A 22,387-nucleotide genomic window follows, 5' to 3' on the forward strand; every position below is an offset into this window, starting at 1 on the left:
CAGCCCATTTGCTCTAGATAACACACTGCAATCACCCAACTCTTTCTGAGGGAAACTTCTTACATTAAGGCCAAGCTCTCACAGTTTCTCTCCAGTTTCAGTTGTTTTAAGAGGGCAGAGAAAGACTAGCAAAAGAAACTCTCATTTGGAAGAAGTGGAAAGCACAAGCCCTTGATCTCTCCCACTTGGGTCCCTCTATCCAACACTACATTGGCTGTAGTTAATCCCCCACAACTAGTTATACTCCAGAAATACAAATTGCATACAGCAAAAGAGTTGTTACTGCCCAAGGAAAAGGGGTGAACAGCTAATTTAGAACACATCACTGTGTTTGCCAAACTAAGATAAATGTTAAATAACACACTGGTTATGTCTTATCAAGAATAGATTTAATCTCTGGCTGATCAACCAGGCTTTCTATAGCTGCCATAACTTGGTCTGGCTTTTATTGAATAGTTTTTCTACCTGGTGTAATCTAGCTAATCTGGTGAACATCTGGCAAAATCTAGACCTAGGCCTGTCTACATGCTCAGGGGATTCTCCATTCTCATCCCCAGACTACACAGTAGCACCAGACAGGAATGCCCTGCACCCTGTCCCCTTTAATCCACAAGTGCGTAGGTTGCTGTTGCAGTTTCCCTTTTTTATCTTCAGACACAAGAAACCAAGTAACTCGCAAAGGTCCTTCCTCATCCCACTATTGCTGAACAGGAGATACACCCTTTCAAATTCCATATGAAGGGGAAGGCAACCTCCCTGCCTCAGAAAGGAACCAAGAGCTTCAGGAGCAATCTCTGGACTCCCAGAAAGTAGCAAGGAGCTGAGCCAGACTCTGGTAGACCCCTGTGTACATTCTGTGGGAACTGGACACAGAGGACAAGTTATTTCCACAGAAAACCAAGGCCAAGACCCTACTGAAAAGTGCTTCTGTAGCTATCTGGTACCTTTTCTCCTTCCAAAAGAAAAAAAAAATTACTTCTTATTCCCACCAATGTATTTTCTTGTCTTGTGTATCAAGGTCAAATATTTTAGCCTACGAGGACCAGAGCCAAAAAGAACTCCAAGGAGGAAGGAGGCCTAGAGATCTCTTCCTCTACAACATCTCTACCTCTTGAAATTAAACAATGTTTCATTCAATCCATCCCACTGCCTTGGCATGCATTGCAGAGGCCAGGCAACAGCCCACCCTGCACCTGCGGGTGTCCACGTTGTGCATCTACTTATCTCCACCCAGGCAATTCAAAACAGTTTGCTTTTACAAAGCCTGAATACAAGGATAAAAATTAACCTCCCAGGTTCCCTCCAGTGGAGCAGAGAAATATCTAGCAAAGGGCCAGGTATTTCGCTGCTGCTAAAGCCTGCCTGGCAGATGGGAAGCTTCACAGGACTTGGCTGAGTAGATAAGACAGGAGAAATGCTGCATATTCAGACAGAGAAGCATATCATAGGCAGGACAGGAAAAAAAGGAAACAGGAACAGCTAAATTGAGAATGAATTGAATTGAGAACAGCAGCATCGTTATAAGCTACATGTTTTGCTGCCCCAACCAAGTTATACCCAGTGGAAAAAAATGACTCTAACTGCAGAAGCCCGTAGGACTAGTACTTCAGTGGCTTTGGCCACAGGCTGCACTCCTCGAGATCCAGTGGTAAACCATCTCATAAACATACACATCTCTGAGAAGCAGAATCAGAAGCCTAACACAGGTCTTACAAACATTTCAAGCTCTCACAGGACTCATCCTGAGCTAACTGAAAAAAAAAGTAAAGAAAAGATCTGAAAAGTCAGTACCATCAGTCAGCCAAGCCATTACACCATCTGAAAGGAAACAGTACTAGAAAGACCAGTATTTCAATATTGAAAGGAAGGACTCTGGGACATGAGTGACTGGGACTGATCTCTAAGCTAGAAATACTTTGACAGGGGAACAAGAGGCAGACAAGTTAGAGGGACAGCATGTCCTCCGGGCAAGAGACTGCACTTAGAAATACTGTAATCATTTGAGCTACTGCCCAGCACTGCTCGCTTCTTACACCCAGGAAGCAGAAGAGATTGCATCTGAGACAGCACCGCAAAAATTAACTGACATTTTACCCAGAACAAATGTGACTAATTGTTGCCTTGACAAGGAAGTTGTGTCCTACCAACGCATTCCCAGTTAATGGAGGATCAGGCTCTGCGAACAAGAAGGAATTTCAGCACCTGAACAGAGCAATGCTGCACAGTTTGGCATCTCCCAGACCTGTCAGCCCACCTTAGTCTGCTGCTAGTTATTGTTTGGCTCTTGTATGCCATCCAGACATCACCAAGGTGTTACTTTTTAAGCTATGTTTTGCCCCTTGAGGTTCAGGCTCAAGCTACCTACCTAGCAGGACAAATAAGGTAAAGAAACTGTATTCCTGTGTTTACACAGAAAACAGGAACTGTATTCTACTGTTCTAAGAGGTAGTTAATGTATAAAACACCAAAATACCTTAGTTTTATTAGGGAAGGATGTTTCACTTCACATCCCGTCACACAGACCAGTGCATGAGAGGAAAAGAAGAAACAAAGGCGAGTGGAGAGCACCAGCCACCTTTCAGCAGATTCATCTAAGTCCTAGGCCATGTCACAAAGCACTACCTTCCTTCGGAGCTGCTTTTCCTGCAGAAATCTGTTTGGTAACACAACAACTTGATCAAGCTGCTCCTCCCTAGCGGGCAGAAATAGAAAGCAATTAATCAAAACTTAAACAGTTAAGACACCAGAAGATGGAGGCTTCTCTTCAAGGGCAGCAGAACCAATCTTTCTGAAGAGAGACCTCGCCAATGCCTGAGACACAAAGGATTGTGGTCATTTGAAGATGAGGGCACATAAGACAGCAAGTCCAAGTGAAAGGAGCTGGCTAAGGGCAGTGAGGAGGAAGAAAAGCAGTATCTTCATGGAGACAGCTACCCACGGGACCCAAGTATGGGGACGGCCATCAGGACAGATGGGAAGAGTTTGTGGAAAGGTCTCCAGAGGAGTCTGCCAGGCACATGTGGATCCATAGTATATTCCATTTTGAATGCCTTTAAACAGTTGAGAATTTCTTAAAAACTTAAAATATACACACAAAGTAGGATTTAAAAATCAAAACTCATGAGTCTGAGCTCATCCCATAGCTCTAAGGAGTTACACTCTTTACAGGTGCCCAAGTCCTGCCAAACCCATCCATGTTCTCCAAAGGCGCAGCAACAAGCTCAGTTTTCAGCACGGACTCTGGCACAGCTGCATACAGCCAGGCAGCATCCAGGGAAGAGATACGCTCTCCCTGTCCTCCTGGGTGCCATGCTGCAGGACTGTCACTTCAAAATTCAAGCCAGAACAGACTTTGGGCTGATAGCAGACCCTTACCAGGGAAAGTGTTCATGCTGAAGAGCAGCACCATTTCAGCGGCCAGCACTCAACTCAATTGCAACTCAACCCTTGCAATTGTATCTTTGAATAATTCCAAGAAAAAAAACCCGGTAACTTGGGTAAAAATTTATTTTACATACAGACCATTGCAACTTAACTATTAATCAAGAGAAGTTATTTTTCCTTTACAGGAAGTGACCAGCTGGTCTGAGATTAACAGAAGTCTAAGCCTGAGAGCTGGGATTTTAGTTTGGAAATCAGATCTTGGGGGAAGGGTCCTTCCAAGCACCACTCAGTTCAGGGAGGAGCTGCAGGACTTTAGCTGCAAGTCAGCTGCACTGCACAGTGCTGGAAGCAGATTCCCAGAGTCAGTTCGGACCTTTCCAAAGCTGAACTTTCTGAGCAAGATGATGCCTGGAAAGGTACGGACGCATTTCCAATATTTTGTTCAGCTCTCAAACTAGAAATGGAAGTGGTGAAACAACACAATCTCTGTGAAGTACAAAACATCGAGATAACAGGGGAGCAGACAAACAGGACAGCAATAATGGCGGGGACCCTCCTAAGCCAAGTGTTCTACATGTAGCGGGTTCCTGGCCGAGTTCATACTATGGCCCTAGTTCAAATGGACAGAGTACAAAAAATACTTTGACCAATAATTAATTGTACTGGAAACAAACAGTCTACTAAAAAGCAATTCTTACTCTAGGTGCCAATGAGTCCTTAAAAGCAGGGAGGGGACTGAGGAGCTGCACTTGGGCAGTGCTGCCAGGATCATTCACGCTGCTCCATTTTTACTTTGGGAGGTCTCAGGAAGGTCCTGTTTTTCTTTTCTTTCTTCCCCTTTGTATTTGCCTGGAAATTTCTCCAGCTGTCCACACGACCATCCCGGCTTTCCTGGGAACAACAGAGAGGCAATGGAGAGTTAAGATGTGCAAGAGCCAGAGAACAGGCAGTACATACCAGTTTCAAGAGATCCAATAGCAATTTCCCCCTTATCCAGCACATAGCACCCTGGCAGCCAAGACATACAGACACTGTGAAGAGCCAGAGCAACAGACACAGTACAGTGGAACTACAAGTAAGCTTACAAACACCAGCATAAGCACATCCAGCTTGGGATGTGCAGCCCTGACTAGAGTCTACTGAATCCTCTGATGTGCAAAGAAAACAAGAAACCTCATCCCCAATGGATGTTCGTAATCTGTCAGCCCAGAACATGCCATTTCCTTACTCTGTCTCACATCCTTGAGACAGCTCTCCTTGTGCTGCAGATAAGAGAAGGGAAATGTACTGCTGTCTTCTCTCATGCTCCTTGCCCCAAGCTTCATCACAAAGACACAATGAGAAAAGACCTCTGGTACACTCTTTTCTCCCCTCCCTGGCTTACCTGCAGAGCAGCAGAATCCCCTGCTGAAAAAGAAAAAAAAAAAAAAAAAAGACTCCCCACAAAGCCAGCCTATGATCACTACAGGCTGAAGGTTTCACACAGTATGACAGGACAAGTCCAGGGATGATCCACTTCACAGCATGGGATCCATACCCTCAAGGCCCATGTGACTATAGCTATGCCTGCAATAGTGGTGCTGCACACAGGCTCTGGCTACAACAGCTGTCTGCTTCACTCCCCTCCTTCCCCATGGCAGGATGGGGGAAAGCCAAGCACTAGCAGTGATCTGGATGATGGGGCAGAGTGCACCCTCAGCAACTTTGCAGATGACACAAAACTGGGACGAGAGGCTGATACACCAGAGGGTCGTGTCGCCATCCAGAGGGACCTTGGCAGGCTGGAGAAATGAGCTAACAAGGAGACATGCAAAGTCCTGCCCCCAGGAAGGAACAGCCCCCAGCACCCGGACATGTTGGGGGCCACCCAGCTGGAAAGTAGCTTGGTAGAAAAGAACCTGGGGGTTCTGGTGGACACCATTTGAACATGAGGCAGCAACATGCCCTTGCCTTGCTGCAAAGACAGCAAATAGTGTCCTGGGCTGCATTAGGCAAAGCATTGCCAGCAGGTCGAGAGAGATGATCCTCCCCCTCTGCTCAGCACTGGTGAGGCCACAATTGGAATGCTGTGTCCAGTGCTGGGCTCCCCAGTACAAGAGAGACATGGACATACTGGAGAGAGTCCAACAAAGGGCCACAAGGATGATTAAAGGAGTAGAGCATCTCTCATAGGAGAAAAGGCTGAGAGAGCTGGGACTGTTCAGCCTCAAGAAGACAGGGAGGGTCTCATCAATGTGTAACAAGTATCTGAAGGATGGTGGAAAGAAGACTGAGGCAGACTCTTCTGGGTGATGTCCAGTGCCAGGACTAGAGGCCATGGGCATAAACTCAAACACAGGAGGCTCCATCTGAACATCTGGAAACATGTTTTTATTGAGGGTGACTGAGCACTGGAACAGGTTGCCCAGAGAGCTCGTGGAGTCTCCATCATTGAGGATATTCAAAAGCCACTTAGACATCGTGCTGGGCAACTGGCTCTAGGTGGCTCTGCTTGGGCAGAGGTGTTGGACCAGATGGACCCCAGAGGTCCCTTCCAACCTCAACCATTCTGTGGTCACACTTTTGCTACGGATAATGTTGTATGGCAACTTCTGTTCTAACCTTCTTGTTTCTTACAGCTTGTTCATGGAAGCTACTCTTGAAATTACTAAGAAAGGGAATTTTGAGGGCAGGGTGGGAGAAAGTCGATGTTCCAACCTGCTCCTTCTACATCAAGATGTAATTCATCTCTGAAAGCAGCCTATGAATAGCTCCTAGAAACAGCAGGCAACCACTTGCATGACACAGGTACTCCTATAAGGATTCAAAAATACTGCAGAACATACATGAGGGACAAAACCTACAGGTCTTTATGGTAAAGAGACAGGATCAGAACTAGGATGCAGTATGCAGACAAGGATTGGAATCACCAGGAGCAGGAAAGCCGAGAAGAGCAATGCAGAGGTACAACACAAGCATCTTTAAAAGTTGGGATTTTTATGTTGGCTTTATTTGTTGGGTGGGTTTTTTTGTTGAAACTGAGACAGAACCACAACTGCAGAATATCAACTTAAGTTTTTTTTCCCTTATGGTTTAAATATCATTTGAAGCAGCAACACACATACTCCTTTTGGATGTATTTTAAAGGCAGCCACTGAATTAGTACACATACAGGAGCAGCCAAGAATTCATGTCTTATTTTGTCTCCAGTCACCCTCTTTCAGTGATGGTCACTAGCAGAAGTAAGCTTCTTATTCTTGTGCACTCCAGTGACTCATTTTGGACATTAACACCCAACTTTGATACTCTCTTTTCACATGGATTAAATGGTCACCAGCAAGGCTGGAGAAGATACCTGTAAGTGCAGAGGTTCAGTTGTCCAGGAGTGGTTGAGGACATGCAGGTACTCAGAGCTGCAATACCAATAGTTCTGCAGCTCCCTTGTTTGGTCTATCATTATTTGCTTGTAATGCTTGCTGACATTTCCTCAGCTGCTATGCTTTACTGCATCCCTACAGCAATGACACCCAACTTCTGTGGCCATTCTGGCATGAGAACACAGAACTTCTGCCAGCAGCAAGGCCAGTGACATACTCATTTATCTCTCTGGCATTACATGACAAAACCCATAGCATACTCAACGTAACAGCATTACACAAGTTTTCCAGAATATCCAGCTTCCTATATCCATGTTATATAGCACATGAACGCAAACTCTTCCCAGCTGAGTATCCAGTAACATCCTAGTTGCCCACTTTCCACAGGAAGCCAGTCCAGCTCATACCCTTCTCTCCCAGACACCCTCTTTTTTAAAGTCCTCTTGAACATAGACTGGGATTCGGCTTTGGATTAAATGAACAATCTAGCTCATCTTTTTATGAGGCCCTGCACACCGTTACTGACTTCTTTCCTGCCCATCACCCCCGGCACATCACAAGACTTCACCTCTGGTGTGTAATGAGGGAAGAGTTACAGGCTTGATCAAGTATTTTTGCAGGCTGTAGGTATGACCCATAGAATAGCAGCACAACCACCACAAAGCTACTTCGATACGCCTAAACCCTGAATACAGGGTGGAAGGGTCAAAGGGAAGTGACTGTCATTCAGGTCTCTGATACTCACAGGAGATACAGATTCCATAAGTCTTAGCAACCAGACTGAAAAGTACCAACAACAGTCCACACTAGTGGTTGAACAGCTGCCAATTAAGTTTTACTGGTCACCAGTGACCTGGGCTAAGCAGCAATTCAAATTTCTGACTAGGGACAGGAATGAACTGCTGACAGAGCTGAAAAATACTACACCTTAATTTACCAGACCCGTTTCTGGAAAGAGACACCAAAGCCCCATTGGTGGGCTTTTCTCCCCACACAAGGGCAAAACCCAGGCTTGTGCAGGATCTTTACTAAGCATCTACTTAAATTATCTTATAGTACCTGCAAACAAAAAGTCCCTCTTTAGGGGCATTCCCTGCAGCATGGCCAAGAATTGCCAAGGCCCATCCTGTAAGTTAAGTTGCTGATTACCTCAAAGTTCTTCTGCCATTCTCGCTCTCGTTTAGCTTTCTCTTGTGCCTCAATTTCTTCTTCCCTCTGCCGCTTCCTGGAAGGGAAGCCAGAAAGAAGTTATGAACCCAAAAGTGTCTACTTCAAAGAAACACAGTAATACTTTCAAAACATCTTGGAAAGCTCTTCTGGTTTCTTGACAGATTGAAGTGCTTATCAGAAGAGATAAATACACGCACCTAAGAGAGCACAACAAATAAAAATTTATTTCAAATCTGGAAGAGCAGCGAGCAGAGAAGATGGGTTTGGCACCACTGACAGCATGTCAGTGACATGGCACCACTGACAGTGAGTCAGCTTCTCTTGCTCGGCAAAACAAGTTGGACTCCTTTATAAGTCTAGTGGTAAGTCTCTACACCTATTGAGAGTACACATTTTGAGAAGTTAATATAACACTTTAGCGTGCAAGGTAAGAATGAAATGCCCCCCCCCCCCCCCCCCCCCCCAATTTTCATCTGTAATTAAAAGTAGTGTCCTGCAATCACCACCCAGACTGCCTTCACTGACCAGTACTGAAACACCACTCTATGAAGTACCCCCACAGTGAGCGCTCAGGCAACATGTGATCAAAACACCTAAGAGAGTTCAGGATCACACACGCCATAGGGTATTTCTGGCACTTAATTAAAATTAAAAATCAATTCTTTGTGTGCTAACGACATGCAGAAACAAGTCACTATTTCACTGTTTTGGCTGGCCTCCATGTATACACATAAAAGTATATAAGCACACCAAATATATCAATGCCTTAAACACAGGAGGGCAAGTTTCCTGTTTGCATTTCTCAAGCGCAGAGCTCTACAACCCACAGGTTGCCCAGAGAAGTGGTGGAATCTACACCACTGGAAATCAGCTTGACAGGACCCTTGTTAATCTAATCCAAGGCCCTGCTTTCAGCAGGAGGTTGGACCAGATGATCTCCAGAGGTCTGTTCCAACTTAGACTTTTCTAAGAGTCTATGATTCCTTATCTTCTCCGAGGAAGCATGAGGGGGGAAGAAGAGCCTGAACTGCACAAGCAGAATGCTGCTCATACCTTTCATGCATTTCTTTTGCTTCTCTCTCTTTCCTCTTAATTTCCAGTTCAGCAAAGAGCTTCATCGTCTGTTTGTATACAGCTTGTTTGAACTGTGAAACACAAATCTAGTCTTAAAATAATGCCCATTAACACAGTTAGAGAAGTCTGTTTTATGTAAGAATGTAAGAAGCATAAAAAGAATGCAAAGCATATGTATGTCCATATAACTCCGTATCCTGCCTTGACAGTAGTCAGTAGCAGCGGCATACAAAAAGGTATAAAACACTGCTGATTAAATTCTGGCCCTGACACCAGGAAACAACTACTTATTAGCCTCATATTAGTCTAATTTTCATTTGTATCCACGAAGCTATGCCTAAACAGAATTGTTCATTTCAAGCTCTCTTATTCTTCTGTAAAGTCTTGCAATGTTACATTTGACAAAAAAAAGCAAAATGGGCACTGTTTAGATAGTAAGTTCCCACCAGATCTTCTTGATGTCTTTTAAAAGTCTAGCGATTGCTTTCCAGGAAATATCAGTATACTTAAAACAAACTAACTTCATTACTAAAGAACAGCAAAGAGTTCTGAAAATCAATGGAAAATAAGATGGTTATGGGGTTACTGTGGTGATATCAAGAGGAAAAAATGACTTTGTAAGAAAAAAAAAAGGTGATGACTAATGATGTCAGTGTTTGATAATCATCTACCATTCTGTTAAAGCCTCTAATATCACTTGACTTTTTCAGACTAGAAACCAGGCAAGAAGAACTAAGTTATGTCATACCTTTTTTAGTAAAAGTGATTTGTTGCAGAACAGCACATCTACCCTCAAGTGCTATACGGAAGAAACACCTGAAACAGCTCTTACTACAAAACGTCACTAACGCATTTTAGACATGCTGCAGTGGGTTCTATATGTTCCTCTGCTGGCAGCAAGAACACCACAGTTCCAGCATTCAGAATACAACAATAAATTAAATTCAAAAAAGACTGCATGATGTGCAAGCAATGAAGACTTGCTCCAAGAAAAGAATTGGGTATTTTGACCTATATAACCTCATGATATATTTACTCTTTACACTACAGTTAAACTATTTTCTAAAATATACGGGTATTACCCAACACACGGTACTCTACAGTGGCTTGTCAGAATTTGTTCTTCTGTAAGTGCAAGGATTTACAACACTAACAAGTCTAATAAATACTTCTGTACTGGTTTTGACTCTTAATTCCTCGAAACATGTTTTGTACTCCCCAGTTTCTCTGAACAGTATATGACTTACAACTTCAGGATCATCCTCTTCTACAGTGGGAGGTTTTCCATCCTTCTTCAACTGCTTCTTTTTTTCTTTCACCTAAAGATTAAGAAAAAAAATGAGAGCCTAAAAAGCTTTATAGGGCTTACATAATTGTATCCAAGTAGTTCTGCATTCCTACTCCACTGTGTGGGAAGAACTCTGGATGACAGTAAGTTCTTGATTTGGATTGATGTTTTATTTTAGACCAAAACCTCCTCGTCCTAGGTCCAGATAAACACATACAAGATCACTGTTACATGAACTGTAGTAATTAAAAATACTATGTTAGATACTATTCACTCAACACAATCCTTTTGTTGGTTTTTTTGTTTGTTTGTTTTTAAGATACATTCATATCCAACACACACCATCCAAACCAGCAGGAAGTTTATTTTGCTTTGTAACATTCAAAAGACTAACAACAACAAGCAGAACATGAAGTGTTCCTTGGTTCAGAGTATCTGAGCTCTCCCATATCATCTGCTTTCTCAAGCTTGTGTTTTAGTCCATCCACATCACTCAACTAACTTCTTGGCCAATGCAATCCAAGCTCCTTTTCTTATCTTATAGGTCATTTTCCCCCCAACTTCCCAGTCTCCTGCTGTCATCACCTATTTTCTTCCACCTACATACATTTGAACTGCATCATTCATTCACAGACTTGAAAAAAAAATATTTAGGTCAGATCATGTGGTCTGACCTAATTATTTCAAGTACTGAATTTCACTGAATTATCTTGCACTGAGCTCAACAGCAGTCTTGGACAAAGCACATTTGTTCATGCCGTGAAGAGCTCAGAGTCCACTTGCACAGCTTCATTATGAGGTTTGCTCAGCTCACCTTTTAATGACCTGAACATGCAGTGGGTGTACCAAAAAGCAAATTATGAATGACTGATTATCACTCACCTCCACCCCAGACGTTCCTACAGAATACTTACAGTGTGTTCCACATATTCTTTTCCTGCCTGTATCACATCCAAGGCCCTCTTCTTTTGCTCCTGATCTAGCAGCAACTTGTACGCTTTATCTACAGCTAACAAAAAGCATCAACATTAATAGCAACAATAGTCACATTCCCAAGGGATCACAAGATTGCTACTTGTTGACCATACAAATTTCACTTCCTTGAACTGAAGGGGCTTTGTTTGGTTGGGTTTTGTTTGTTTGTTTTTAAATACATCTAGCTAAGCGATATCACGATTAGTCAAATGAGATTTGGGGTACAATAATGGCAGAAACTGTCAGACACCTTTTGGAGTTAGCAGGGTGAAAGTACCAATCCTAACAAGTGATTTAGTTATAGGGCATGACATAAGTTTAAGGTGCATAATGCCTCACCATAATGCAAAACATACACCTAAAACCATCACATTACTTCTGTCGTGTGGTCTTTGAATAAAATCTAATGCACAGATTAAACAGTTTTTCTTGAACAATCTCAAAGCCCAACGGACATGTTTGTCCCTGTTGTGAACTGACAATGCAGTTACTGCCACCTAGTGAAATTTTCTGCTGACATGCCACCCCACACACCTCCCTCATCTAAAGCGCCTCTACAGCAATTCCTTCTGTCATCACTGGGGCCTCTGCCCCTAATAAACATTTAAACCAGCTACAGAAAAATGGCAGTCCAACTACTATCAGCCCAGAAAAAGGGTGAGAGCATTACCTTCAAACGCCTTCTGGGCTCTATCTGCATCATCTTGATTTTTGTCTGGGTGCACCAATATTGACAACTGCAAGAGAAAGGATCTTGCTATCAAGATCATTGCCAAATATGAAGAATATTTCAGAGATTTTTGTGACAGGAGGGAAATAGTCTCAGAGAGAAGGAATCACAGGGGATCACATTCCTTTGTATATAGACAAATCAGCTGACAACATGTAGAAGTATGCATCCGTAAAACTTATAAATCAAATACAATCCCTGTAATAAACAGACTGTCTGAGAAAAGCTGAGCTTAGGATGTGCAGAACAATATAAACACCCTTCAGCTGCAGTGCCTGGAGCTGCTATGAACCCCTTGGTCACCCAAGTTTTGTATCCTTGGTCTTAAGAAGAAACAAACCTACAAAGATCACCCTCAACCAAAGTTTACCTTTTACTCAACAACGTCTCCCAAGAAGTTCTCCAGTATCCATAAGACTGTTCAAGTATCAAACTATTTAAAAAAGTGGGTAAGTTTTTCCTTAGGCTCCTTTACTGAGAGTTAAGAAAACACCTTCCTGTACTCTCTACCCAGGAGAGACAGGACATTGATCACTACCATCCTTAGGGCAACCTTAAATGGGCTGGAAAGCATATGCCCTCCACCCTCCTCTTCTAAAGAAAGAGAAAGTTCTTTCAAACTTTCCCCATATGGCATTTTTTCTTTCAGACCTCTTATTTTTGGTGTTGCTGTATGGACTTTCTAGTTTATCTGCATCTTTCCTAGTGTAACGTTCAGAACCAGTCACAGTGCGGCAACTGAAATTGCATCAGTGCCAAAGAATGCCAAATAATTACTTCCTGAACTCTACAGATGGCACTTTCTAGTTCACGGGAAAAAGGTTTGCCTCCAGTCCTGAACAGCAGCGTGCTCCTGATTTACTCTGTGATTTGATACAGCCAATGCCTTTTTCCTTCTGTTGGCTGTTCCACATTCTGTATTTAGGTGTTTGATACACAATTCCATGCACGTTTTTCATTTCATCCCATTGATTTCAAAACACTTCCCTGTAGTATTCTACCAGCCTAAAGCTAAGACAGCCCCAGTTTATTGATTCGCAGAACTGAGAAGTCAGCAACAGACTAAAAGGTTATCCTCCCACTTCCCACATATAGAAGCAGCCCATATCCCATCACCAACTTGGCAGGCATGTTACTCTGACAGCCAGCACAGCTTCCTGTCTGAAGACAGTTCTTGATGTTTACACCACTAATTCAGGTAAGAGGCTACAGCTCTCCAAATACTGTGTTTCTTTGCTGCATGCACTGATTAAACTCAAATTTCTCCTGCAGATCTGTCAGCAGAGTAAGTCTGGGGTAATGTTTTCTGTGTTGCATGGGGCAATGCAGACAGGTCTGTGAGCAGACTTGCTGCTGTTCCAGGTAACCCAGCCACCAAAAATGACCACTGAAATTCTTAAAGAAACCTCACAGAAAATACATTTCTGGATCCAAGTCCATACATTTGAGAAAAACACCTTTTCTCAGTTCTTAATTTCTGATGAATTTTGACCTTCTCTTTGAACTAAAGTTCAATAAGCTGATTATACAAGGACGTATCAGTTTGCAATAGCCCCATCACACACTTTACAGGAAAAGAAGCATACCACGCATGGACCAGGGACATTCTGCAGCTCTCCTCTTGTTAACACAAAGATTGTTCTAGGCATTTCTTCCCAAAATGGCTACTCCTCTACCCAGATACAGCTTTACCACCATTTTTCTTGTTCCCAAGCACAGATGCACAATCTCTACAGAGCTTCTAGTTTCCTTCCAGAGGCTTCAAGTGCAAAAAGCCAAATACCTGCCGGAATCTTTTCTTTATCTCTTCATCTGTGGCTTCAGGATCCATCTGCAGTACCTAAAAGAGACCATGAGAGCAGAGCAAATTCAATGATACTCCCCATATTTCAGGTTCCTAGCAGCAAGCTCTAAACACTTGGTTCACTGGCATACAGACACAATGCCAGAAAGCTCCCCCCATCAGGGAGCTGCTTCAGGACATGAATTTTCACCTAGTAAAACAGAAACATTTTAAGAGACACCATGTTTAGGACATTCTACTTTTAGCAATGCTAGATTCCTCCAACTATGCCAGTGTCCTTTCCACACTCAAGTCTCATGTAGACAGCTGCCATCCCTAAATAGCCACAATAAGTCTAAATCTTCAACCAGTCCTATAGCGATGGTTAGTCTGGCAGACGAGGAAGCATATGGTGGCTTTGGGACACTGTCGGATCATTCATAACTGAGAACTCTGGGCAGGAAACACACTACTTCATAAGAATTTATTCATTTTATCATTTTAAAAGAAGACAGGGGAGTTTTACTCTTTGGTTTCCATGAACGAGCCCACTTGTCTACTGATCTGTAGGGATGTGGCAGCATTTAGAAGCTCTTTTGTGAATTAATTTACTGAACAGAAGCCCTAAGCAACAAGTGAGCCTAGGCAACGCAGATGCACATGGTCTGACACTAAGAATCTGTAAATTAAAAAAAACTCTCTCAGCAGGAAAGCTAAATGGCTTTCGCAATGTACTCTCCAAGTCAAGTACTAAGACCTACACAGAACTGAACATTGTCAAGGTGAATCTGCCAACTGATCTGGCTGACCAGCCCTGAATTGGGACTACAAAAAGCAACTGAGGCTTTAAAAAGGCAAATAAAGATGATATCAGGAAGGAATACACATGGGGAAAGCCAGCCCCAGATGAACACCAGATTGTTTTATTTACTGTCTTCCTCAGGCTTTCATACTTGTTGAGACTTTATAACTGACAGCAACTGGAATCAAACTATGTAATGTGCAAGGGAATTACCTGTCTTCCAGTGACTCCTCAAAAGATTGCTCGCTACTGTGAGCAGTGAGAGTCCTCTCATTCTATGCACTATGCAATTTCAGTGGGATGAATATCCAAAATAGAAGACACAACTAGAAACGCCAAGTCAAGAGTGCTCAGAACAGAAACTGACAAGCATGGTACCAGTAGCTGTTACATTCTCATTAATCTGCCAAATCTTCCAGTGCTGTTGCACAGGGGAAATGTGACAAAAGCATGTAGTTTGCACCTGCCATAAAACAGTGAAAAAGAGAGCGAGCACATATACACCATCCTTCTGTCCTCTGTAAGCCTTCTGCACAGTAATCTACATCTAGAGAATTTTTTTCTTTCTTTATGTCCAGTCCTTTTACTGAAATAAATACCCTGTAAATCTGGAAATTGGTATACCAAGTACGAAGGGAGGATAAAATGTTGAAACTAACCTCAAAAGGGTTCAAGTTGAAATATGAAGATCCAGGTCGGGTCAGCCTGTCAATTTGGTTTTTTGATGTTAAAACAGAGTCTCGTTTTTCAATTTGCTTTACCTGAAGAATAAGAGAGACCTATATTAACTGACAATCAAAACATGCTTACTTGTTTTCCCATGTGATTACTACACCAGCCATCATCATCCTGTACTACAATTCACAATACCTCTTGCTCATCCTAAGCCTGTAGTTACTTTACTGAAGCACTAGCAGAGAACATTTTTTAGCCTTTTCTACAGCACGACAGTATTTTTAGCATTACATTTTAACTATAAAAAACTCTATAAAGCACTTCTGCCTGTCTCTCCTATGTCTGGCCCAACAGCCACGGCTTTTCCACTGCCTTTGCTCCTACACCAGCACCATCATTGTGATTCCTTGGAAACCTACTGCAACATTTCTTTTAACACACTGTTGGTAGGATAGCCCATTGAACACATTAAGTGATCCTGGTGCAAGTATAGAAGTCCATTTCATTCTGGCCATACAGTATTCAGTTCAGTTTACTTTTTGCTCTTTACAGTATTAAGCTAAACCAAACCACGTATTTACATTTAACGTTCACCTTTATTTAAAGAAATAAGCATCCACCAGACTGGCACTACCTTTCTGCGGGCAGGCTCAGGTAAACACGTCCAAGCTGTGCACAACGTAACGGAGACTAGCACAGGCTGAGAGAAAAGGGCCCCACGCACCTTCCCAAATGACAGCTTGTCCACAAAAAGACCACGCAGGGGAGCACAGCGGAGGGTTACACTCAGAAGGTGCGGAGCACACAACTCTCACCGCGTTTATCCGAGGGAGCGAGATAGGGCTTAACGCTTGGCTCCTTCCCACAGCCACAACAGGGGCTTTTCCGAGGGCGGGAGACGCCGCACGGCCGGCGGCAGCGAGCCGGGGTAACGCCCGGCCCTCCCCGGGCCGAGCACGAACCCGCCGGCACCCGCCGCTCACCCACCCCGGCCATTCGCTCGCCTCCTGCCCAGCACCGCCAGCGGCTTCGCCCGCCCCGCCCTCCCTCCCGCCAGCGGCCCGGGGCAGCCCCAGGGCCCGCCAGGGCCAGCTTCGGGGCCCGGCGGGCTCCCCTCAGGGCGGCCGGGCTGGGCCAGGCGCCGCGCGGCCCGCCAGGCCCCGGCGCCGGGAGGGGAGGCCGCCGCCCGCCAGCCGCGGGCGAGCAGGGCCCGGGGGAGCGAGGCGGGGCCGCCCGCCGCCTCGGCGGCGCTGAGGCGCCGGTACCTCGTTGTAGAAGGTGAGGAACGCCTCCTCGGCGGCGCCCCCCGCCCCGGGCTCCCCCGCCGCCGCCATCGCCAGCACCACGTGACGCCGCGCGCGCGCGCACGTGAGCACGGCGCTGAGGCCGGCGGGGCGGGCGGCGCCCTCGGCACGTGACCGCCGCGCGCGCCATAGCAACAGGCTCCGCCCCCCCGTACCTCCCCTCCTCTCCCGCCACCGGTCGTCTACCCCTTCCCGCTGCCTGGCGCCCCGCGGCCGGACCCCGGGGGCGCGTCTTGAGGGGACGGCCCGGCCCGGCCCTCCGCCCCGCCCGGGGGAGCTCCCGCCGGGCCGCAGGGCAGGGAAGCGGAGCCCGGCCGCAGGAGGCGGGGGGCCGCGGGCGCGAGCCTGTACGAGCCCCCAGCTTCCCGCGCCGCCGGGGGAAAGGCGTGTGTGTGGGGAAGCGAAGGCCGCGCATGCGCGGGCCGTGACGCGAGGGGTGGGTCTCGTCCGCCCGGCGCTCCAAGGGCAGGCGGGCGATGGCGGCCGTGGCGGTGGCGGTGGCGCGGGGCGGCCTGCGCGGGGCCCTGGTGGCGCAGCAGCAGCGCTGGAGCTCGGGCTCGGGCGCCGACCAGGTGGGCGCGGGCGGTGGGGGCCTCCCTCCCTGCCTCTCTCTTTCCCTGCTCACCCCCGTCTCTCCCCGCAGCTAGGCGAGCTGGGCAAAGGCGCCGGGAAGGGCGGCGGCGGCGGCGGCGCCATCCGCGAGGCGGGGGGCGCCTTCGGGAAGAAGCAGGCGGCCGAGGAGGAGCGGTACTTCAGGTGAGCGGGGTGCAGCGGGGCCTGCGCCCCCGCTGACGGCCGTCGCCGCGGGGTCTGCACAAGCAGCTTTTCCCCCCGCCCCGCCGGGTAACCGCCACCGGGCCCGGCCTGGCGGCCGAGCGCTGGGCCTCCGCCAGCCTCACCTGCAGCCAAGGCCCGGCCTCTGCGCCGGCTCCCGAGCCCCACGCTGAGGGGTTGTGGCGACCCTCGGGTGTACGGGTGCTGCACCTTGTGCCGTGCTTTCTTGCAGGGAGAAGGAGAGGGAGCAGCTCGCTGCCCTAAGGAAACACCACGAGGAAGAGATTCATCACCACCAGAAAGAGATAGAGCGGCTGCAGAAAGAAATTGAGCGCCATAAGTATAAGATCAAGAAGCTTAAAGACGATGACTAAGCAGATGCTGTTCTTGAATGTGCATGGCCAATATGATTGTGGTGTAAAACAGCATTGAAGACTGTATGCTTTGGCCAACATAAGCCAAATTCGTCCAATTATACTGTGGTCTGCAGCAACATCAAATAAACTACTTGGTCTCTCTTCTTCTGTTCAGTAACTGTTTAATGAAAAAAAAAAAATGCACTGTCCGGTTTTAAACTTCATTGCATTTCCAAAATAAGGATATACTCTTGAGGAGGCAATCCTCTACAGAACTTCACTATTTTCTTTAAATTTATTTCAAAGAAATGACCATTTGTACTTAGGGTGGTAACTTTTACAGTTAAAGCTGCAAGAAAGTTGGGGAAAAATGGTACCTGTGTAGAGACCCGTTCACACAGAAATAGCTTTGTCTCGACTTGTCACTGTGGTGTAGGGGCAAGATGGCAATTCACTGGACTAGCAGAGTATAAAAAATAAGGCTCTTTTGTTGCACTTAGTGTGTAGTGCCATAAACAGAGAGAGAAAAATACTGTTCTAAGTCACGGTGATTTCACTTGCGGTGGTGCAAGTTCCTGGAGCATGATAGCTGAGATCCTGACTGCTACATGAAGTAGTCTTTTCTGCAAAGCCTTTAATTGCCCAATGGTGCTTTTTGTCTCTAGTTCTTGATATGCCTTATTTAAGTCCCTTTCCAAAGAAGGATCAATTAAGACTAATTTTATGCAGGTTCAGTCACTTTTGTGATTTTAGTGTAAGAAATCCATCATAAAACATACGGCAAGTGACCTACTGAAATAGAGTGGCCTTACTGCACTAAGCCCTGAGAAGAAGGGGATTTTGTGTACTAAGAATGGGCAGGTACGAAAACAGCCTTGCCTTCTACACCTGCACTGCAGTGCCCGTAAATCTGCCTGAACAGACTTAGTTTCTAACGCTGGTAAAAGGCACCCTACCTTACGGTATAGGATGTTACACGGTGAAGTGTTGCAGTGAAGCTGGATGTGGGGCCCGGGGAGGGGCGGATAAATGGCTGGAACTGCCCTGTCTGAAACAGCAGGAGGCAAATCAGAACCTTTGATGTAGAAAGTGCTTTGACAAGGGTGTGACTGGCTGTCTGAAGGTGTCCGAGTTTCTCCTGTGTTAACTGGTACATCCCCAACTAGCTGCTCCCCTTGGGCCACTCTCTTTCACCTGAGGGACATTGCAGCTGGTGGTATGTCTTGTCTGCATTATAAATGACAGCACTTTCACTCTAATGAAGAGTCCATGCCCTTAGAACCTCTTGTTCTTGTTTAATGAAAATGTCATCTGTGTGATCAGCTGCGGAAGAGAGAGGCTGCGCTGTGAAGTATGTCATTGCCTGGCTTTGCTCAGTCTATGGGAGATGGTGTTGCAGTCAGTTGTGCAGAGGTTGTTTGTAGAGCTGTCTGTGGGGTTTGTTGGTTTTAGTTGGGGCTGATTAACATGAGCCAAAAATATTAATATCTCCCCCTCCACACCTCCATGGGAATATGAAACCTGGTGGGAAGAACTGCATCATGAAAAGCAATATACTATTGACCTGTTTAGTTTATACCCATTTAAAAATCTGAATTTTTACCTGTTTCAGAATCTTTTCCCTATTATATCTGTCAGCTGGTTGGCTTCCCCCAAAAGCTGTGGAGTCACTCGTGAGATGTCCCCATTGAAGACCAATTTCTTGGCATCGCAACTACTGTGGACTATGGAATAACTGAAATAAAGATTGGGACAACTTTATGTTCTGAAGGGAACAGATGAGAGCTTAAATTCACGGCTTTGTGATTTACTCTGCATTTTTGTGCACCACTGAAATCTTAACTATGTCATGTAAGCTCAGCTGCAGAGCCTCTGCCCAGGTCCCTGTAAGGGAGAGGGGATTTGCTGTGAGAGTATGAGTGTTGTGATTTGGACTGCTATCATCTACCGTGCTGCAGGGAGAGGCATTACAAACTCTCTGAAGTTCCCCAGAGCTCAGGTATGCGGTACAGTATCCTGCTACACAGCAGAGAGCTTTTTTGCTGATCAGCACTCTGAAACACGTCTCTTTCCTCATGTTTCAACTTTGCACAGGTTTCAGTGGGGATTCCTACACCGGTAGATGTGCTGGGTCCCTTCCCACGTTTTCATAAACCCATCCCATTTTCTGGTGAGGAACGTCTAGTTAATTCACGACTTTGCAGTCACCCTGAACTTCTCTCAGCTTATGGCAATGGAAGTACACACGACGAGGACAGGCAGCTGTAGATTTTGACTGAGCAAGCGGGCTGGAGAGAGAAGTCCCTTTCAGCAGTGGCTTGACTGGCAGATGATCATTATAGAGCCATGCCCACAGACTATGGCTGCTGAAGAAGCTAAACAGATTAATGATGCTGCTGTGTAAAGTGGACAGTCTCCCTCCTGCTTCTACCTCTTCTCCTCCCTTTCACTGTCTTGGGTGTGTTGAACTCTTGGGGGAGTCATTCAGCCTGTTATCTCAATAGCCTGTATTTTTGTTCTAAGACCAATCAATCTTTTGCTAGGTTAGCAAGTTTTATAGCTTGTGGAGCCCCAAAGTGCCAAAATCACCACCAAGCAAATGTGAGAAGTACTGAGGAGGGAGATGTGTGTGTGTGGTGGGAGCAGTCTTCTCCCATCTCATGAAATTACCTTTGCTAAACTAGAAATGTCTCTCTTTATCCAGCTGGCATGTTAATTGATTTTCCAGTGATCCTCCTACCAGGGATTCCACTTGGCTATGAACCTTAATGCCTTGGGTAGCGTCTGTTCAATTTGTCCTCATGATGAGGTTTCTCTACCCTGTTCTACCCACTGACCTCCTCTTCCAGGGAGTTCCAATAACCTAAATATCCCTGAAACCAATTTGCTTTAGTTTAATGCTGGTGACACTCTGGCCATTCCTAGTTAACGGACACTGTTTCATTTCCTTGAAATGCAAATATCTCTGCCTAGCAAAAGACCCCTCTCCTGGACTTGTCTCTAGAAATCACAAGCACCTCACCCACCCCACCTCTTACACCAACTGTTTACCAGGGGCAATTCTGTGAGCAACAGAGCTCCTACAAGAGCTCCCAGCACCCAGCGCTGGCCACAGCACCCTGACCCTTTTCTTGTGCTGTTTCTGGTGCTCATTAAAACCTTTTATATGCAGATTCAATTGCAGAAATGTCTTTCCCTCTTCTCTGGGGTTAGTAAGAAGAATGTGTTTGTGTAGTGTCTGATCACTAGCAAAGGTGGCTGAAGGTAAATGATTGAGAGAGACCTCTCCCTTTTGGCAAGGGAGATGATAAATAATCCTGTTTTGTGTAGTTTCATCATCAGTGCATCTCTTCAGAAGTGTTTTTTTCTCCTATTGAACTTTGAACTCTCAGTCTCTGCAATAAGTTACCAAATGACACAGATGTGAGACCCCACCTGCAGTACTGTGTTCAGCTCTGGGGCCCCCAACACAAGAAGGACATGGACCTATTGGACCAAGTCCAGAGGAGGGCCACAAAGATGATCAGAGGGCTGGAGCACCTCTCCTATGAAGACAGGCTGAGAGTTGGGGTTGTTCAGCCTGGAGAAGAGAATGCTCCAGGGAGACCTTAGAGCAGCCTGCCAGTACCTAAAAGGGGCCCGACAAGAAAGCCAGAGAGGGACTTTTTACAAGGATGTGTAGTGATAGGACAAGGGGTAATGGCTTTAAACTGAAAGAGGGTAGATTTAGATTAGCTATTAGGAAGAAATTCTTCACTGTGAGGGTGGTGAGGCACTGGAACAGGTTGCCCAGAGAGGCTGTGGATGCCCCATCCCTGCAAGTGTTCAAGGCCAGGTTGGATGGGGCTTTGAGCAACCTGGTCTAGTGGAAGGTGTCCCCGCCCATGGCAGGGGCATTGAAACTAGATGATCTTTAAGGTCCCTTCCAACCCAAACCATTCCATGATTCTATGTATGTCTCTTGTTACTGATTCTTACAATATAGTCACAACCCATCACAGGTGAGTATACTGGATCTGGGGCGCTTTACTAAGGTTTTTCTTCCAAGTGACGTGCAATATGGCAATAGCACCAGCTTGGAGGCTTGTAACGTTTTTTCTGCAGCTCCTTTGACAGTGCTTGTGATGAAAAACCTGAGACAAGTAAATGTGAAAGATGCCTGAGTTTGAGTTACAGGCAGACATCTTAACAGAAGCATTTCAGCTACAAGAAGGCGGAGATGATTTAAGATGATTGCATTTGATCTGATGGACATTTTAACAACAGGGTTTGGTATCCTGGAGCGCACTGCAATATCGTAGGGCTTCTGACAGATTATGTGAGCATTTGCGTGACTAGGAACAAGCAGTTTATCTGGGGTTCAGTCATCTGTTTCCAGGGCCAGTAGATGGAGAGATGCCAGCTATGGGCTGCCGCCACTTCAGTGCCTGCGGTTTGCTGTAGATCTCCAGTTCAGAGCAGGAGTGCTGAGGAGTAAAACAGGATTACACCTCAGACCTGATGTGATCACTGGGGGTTTAAGAAGGTATGAGCTGTCTAGAGACCTTCCGAGAACTGCCCCCCAGTCCAGTGTGACCTGGAGGACAGGGGTCAGTTGTCTTTCGGAAATCAGTAGCTACAAACTGCCAGCTCTTTTCAGGCAATTCTGGTGCACAGCAACCAAAACCCCACGCTGATGTTTGAGGCTGGTAAGGCTGCAAGGATGGTGCTTAACTC

General features: G+C 45.9%; 2 protein-coding genes across 2 annotated transcripts; one reads left to right on the plus strand and one right to left on the minus strand.

The window, feature by feature from the left end:
- Positions 1–3,489: 3,489 nt before the first annotated feature.
- On the minus strand, positions 3,490–16,653 carry DNAJC8 (DnaJ heat shock protein family (Hsp40) member C8). The gene is made up of 9 exons (XM_069803443.1): positions 16,503–16,653; positions 15,222–15,323; positions 13,761–13,817; positions 11,918–11,984; positions 11,187–11,281; positions 10,232–10,303; positions 8,964–9,055; positions 7,890–7,965; positions 3,490–4,275 (listed from the first exon to the last, which is right to left on the minus strand). The coding sequence occupies exons 1-9, from the start codon at positions 16,569–16,571 to the stop codon at positions 4,153–4,155; spliced, it is 753 nt and encodes a 250-aa protein (XP_069659544.1). The 5' UTR covers positions 16,572–16,653; the 3' UTR covers positions 3,490–4,152.
- A 272-nt stretch (positions 16,654–16,925) lies between these two features.
- On the plus strand, positions 16,926–17,835 carry ATP5IF1 (ATP synthase inhibitory factor subunit 1). The gene is made up of 3 exons (XM_069803444.1): positions 16,926–17,113; positions 17,185–17,297; positions 17,548–17,835. Exons 1-3 carry the CDS (start codon positions 17,018–17,020, stop codon positions 17,687–17,689), a joined length of 351 nt encoding a protein of 116 aa, XP_069659545.1. The 5' UTR covers positions 16,926–17,017; the 3' UTR covers positions 17,690–17,835.
- The last annotated feature ends 4,552 nt before the right edge of the window (positions 17,836–22,387 follow it).

The sequence above is a fragment of the Haliaeetus albicilla genome, chromosome 16 (genome assembly GCF_947461875.1).
Source record: "Haliaeetus albicilla chromosome 16, bHalAlb1.1, whole genome shotgun sequence".
Lineage (NCBI taxonomy): Eukaryota > Metazoa > Chordata > Aves > Accipitriformes > Accipitridae > Haliaeetus > Haliaeetus albicilla.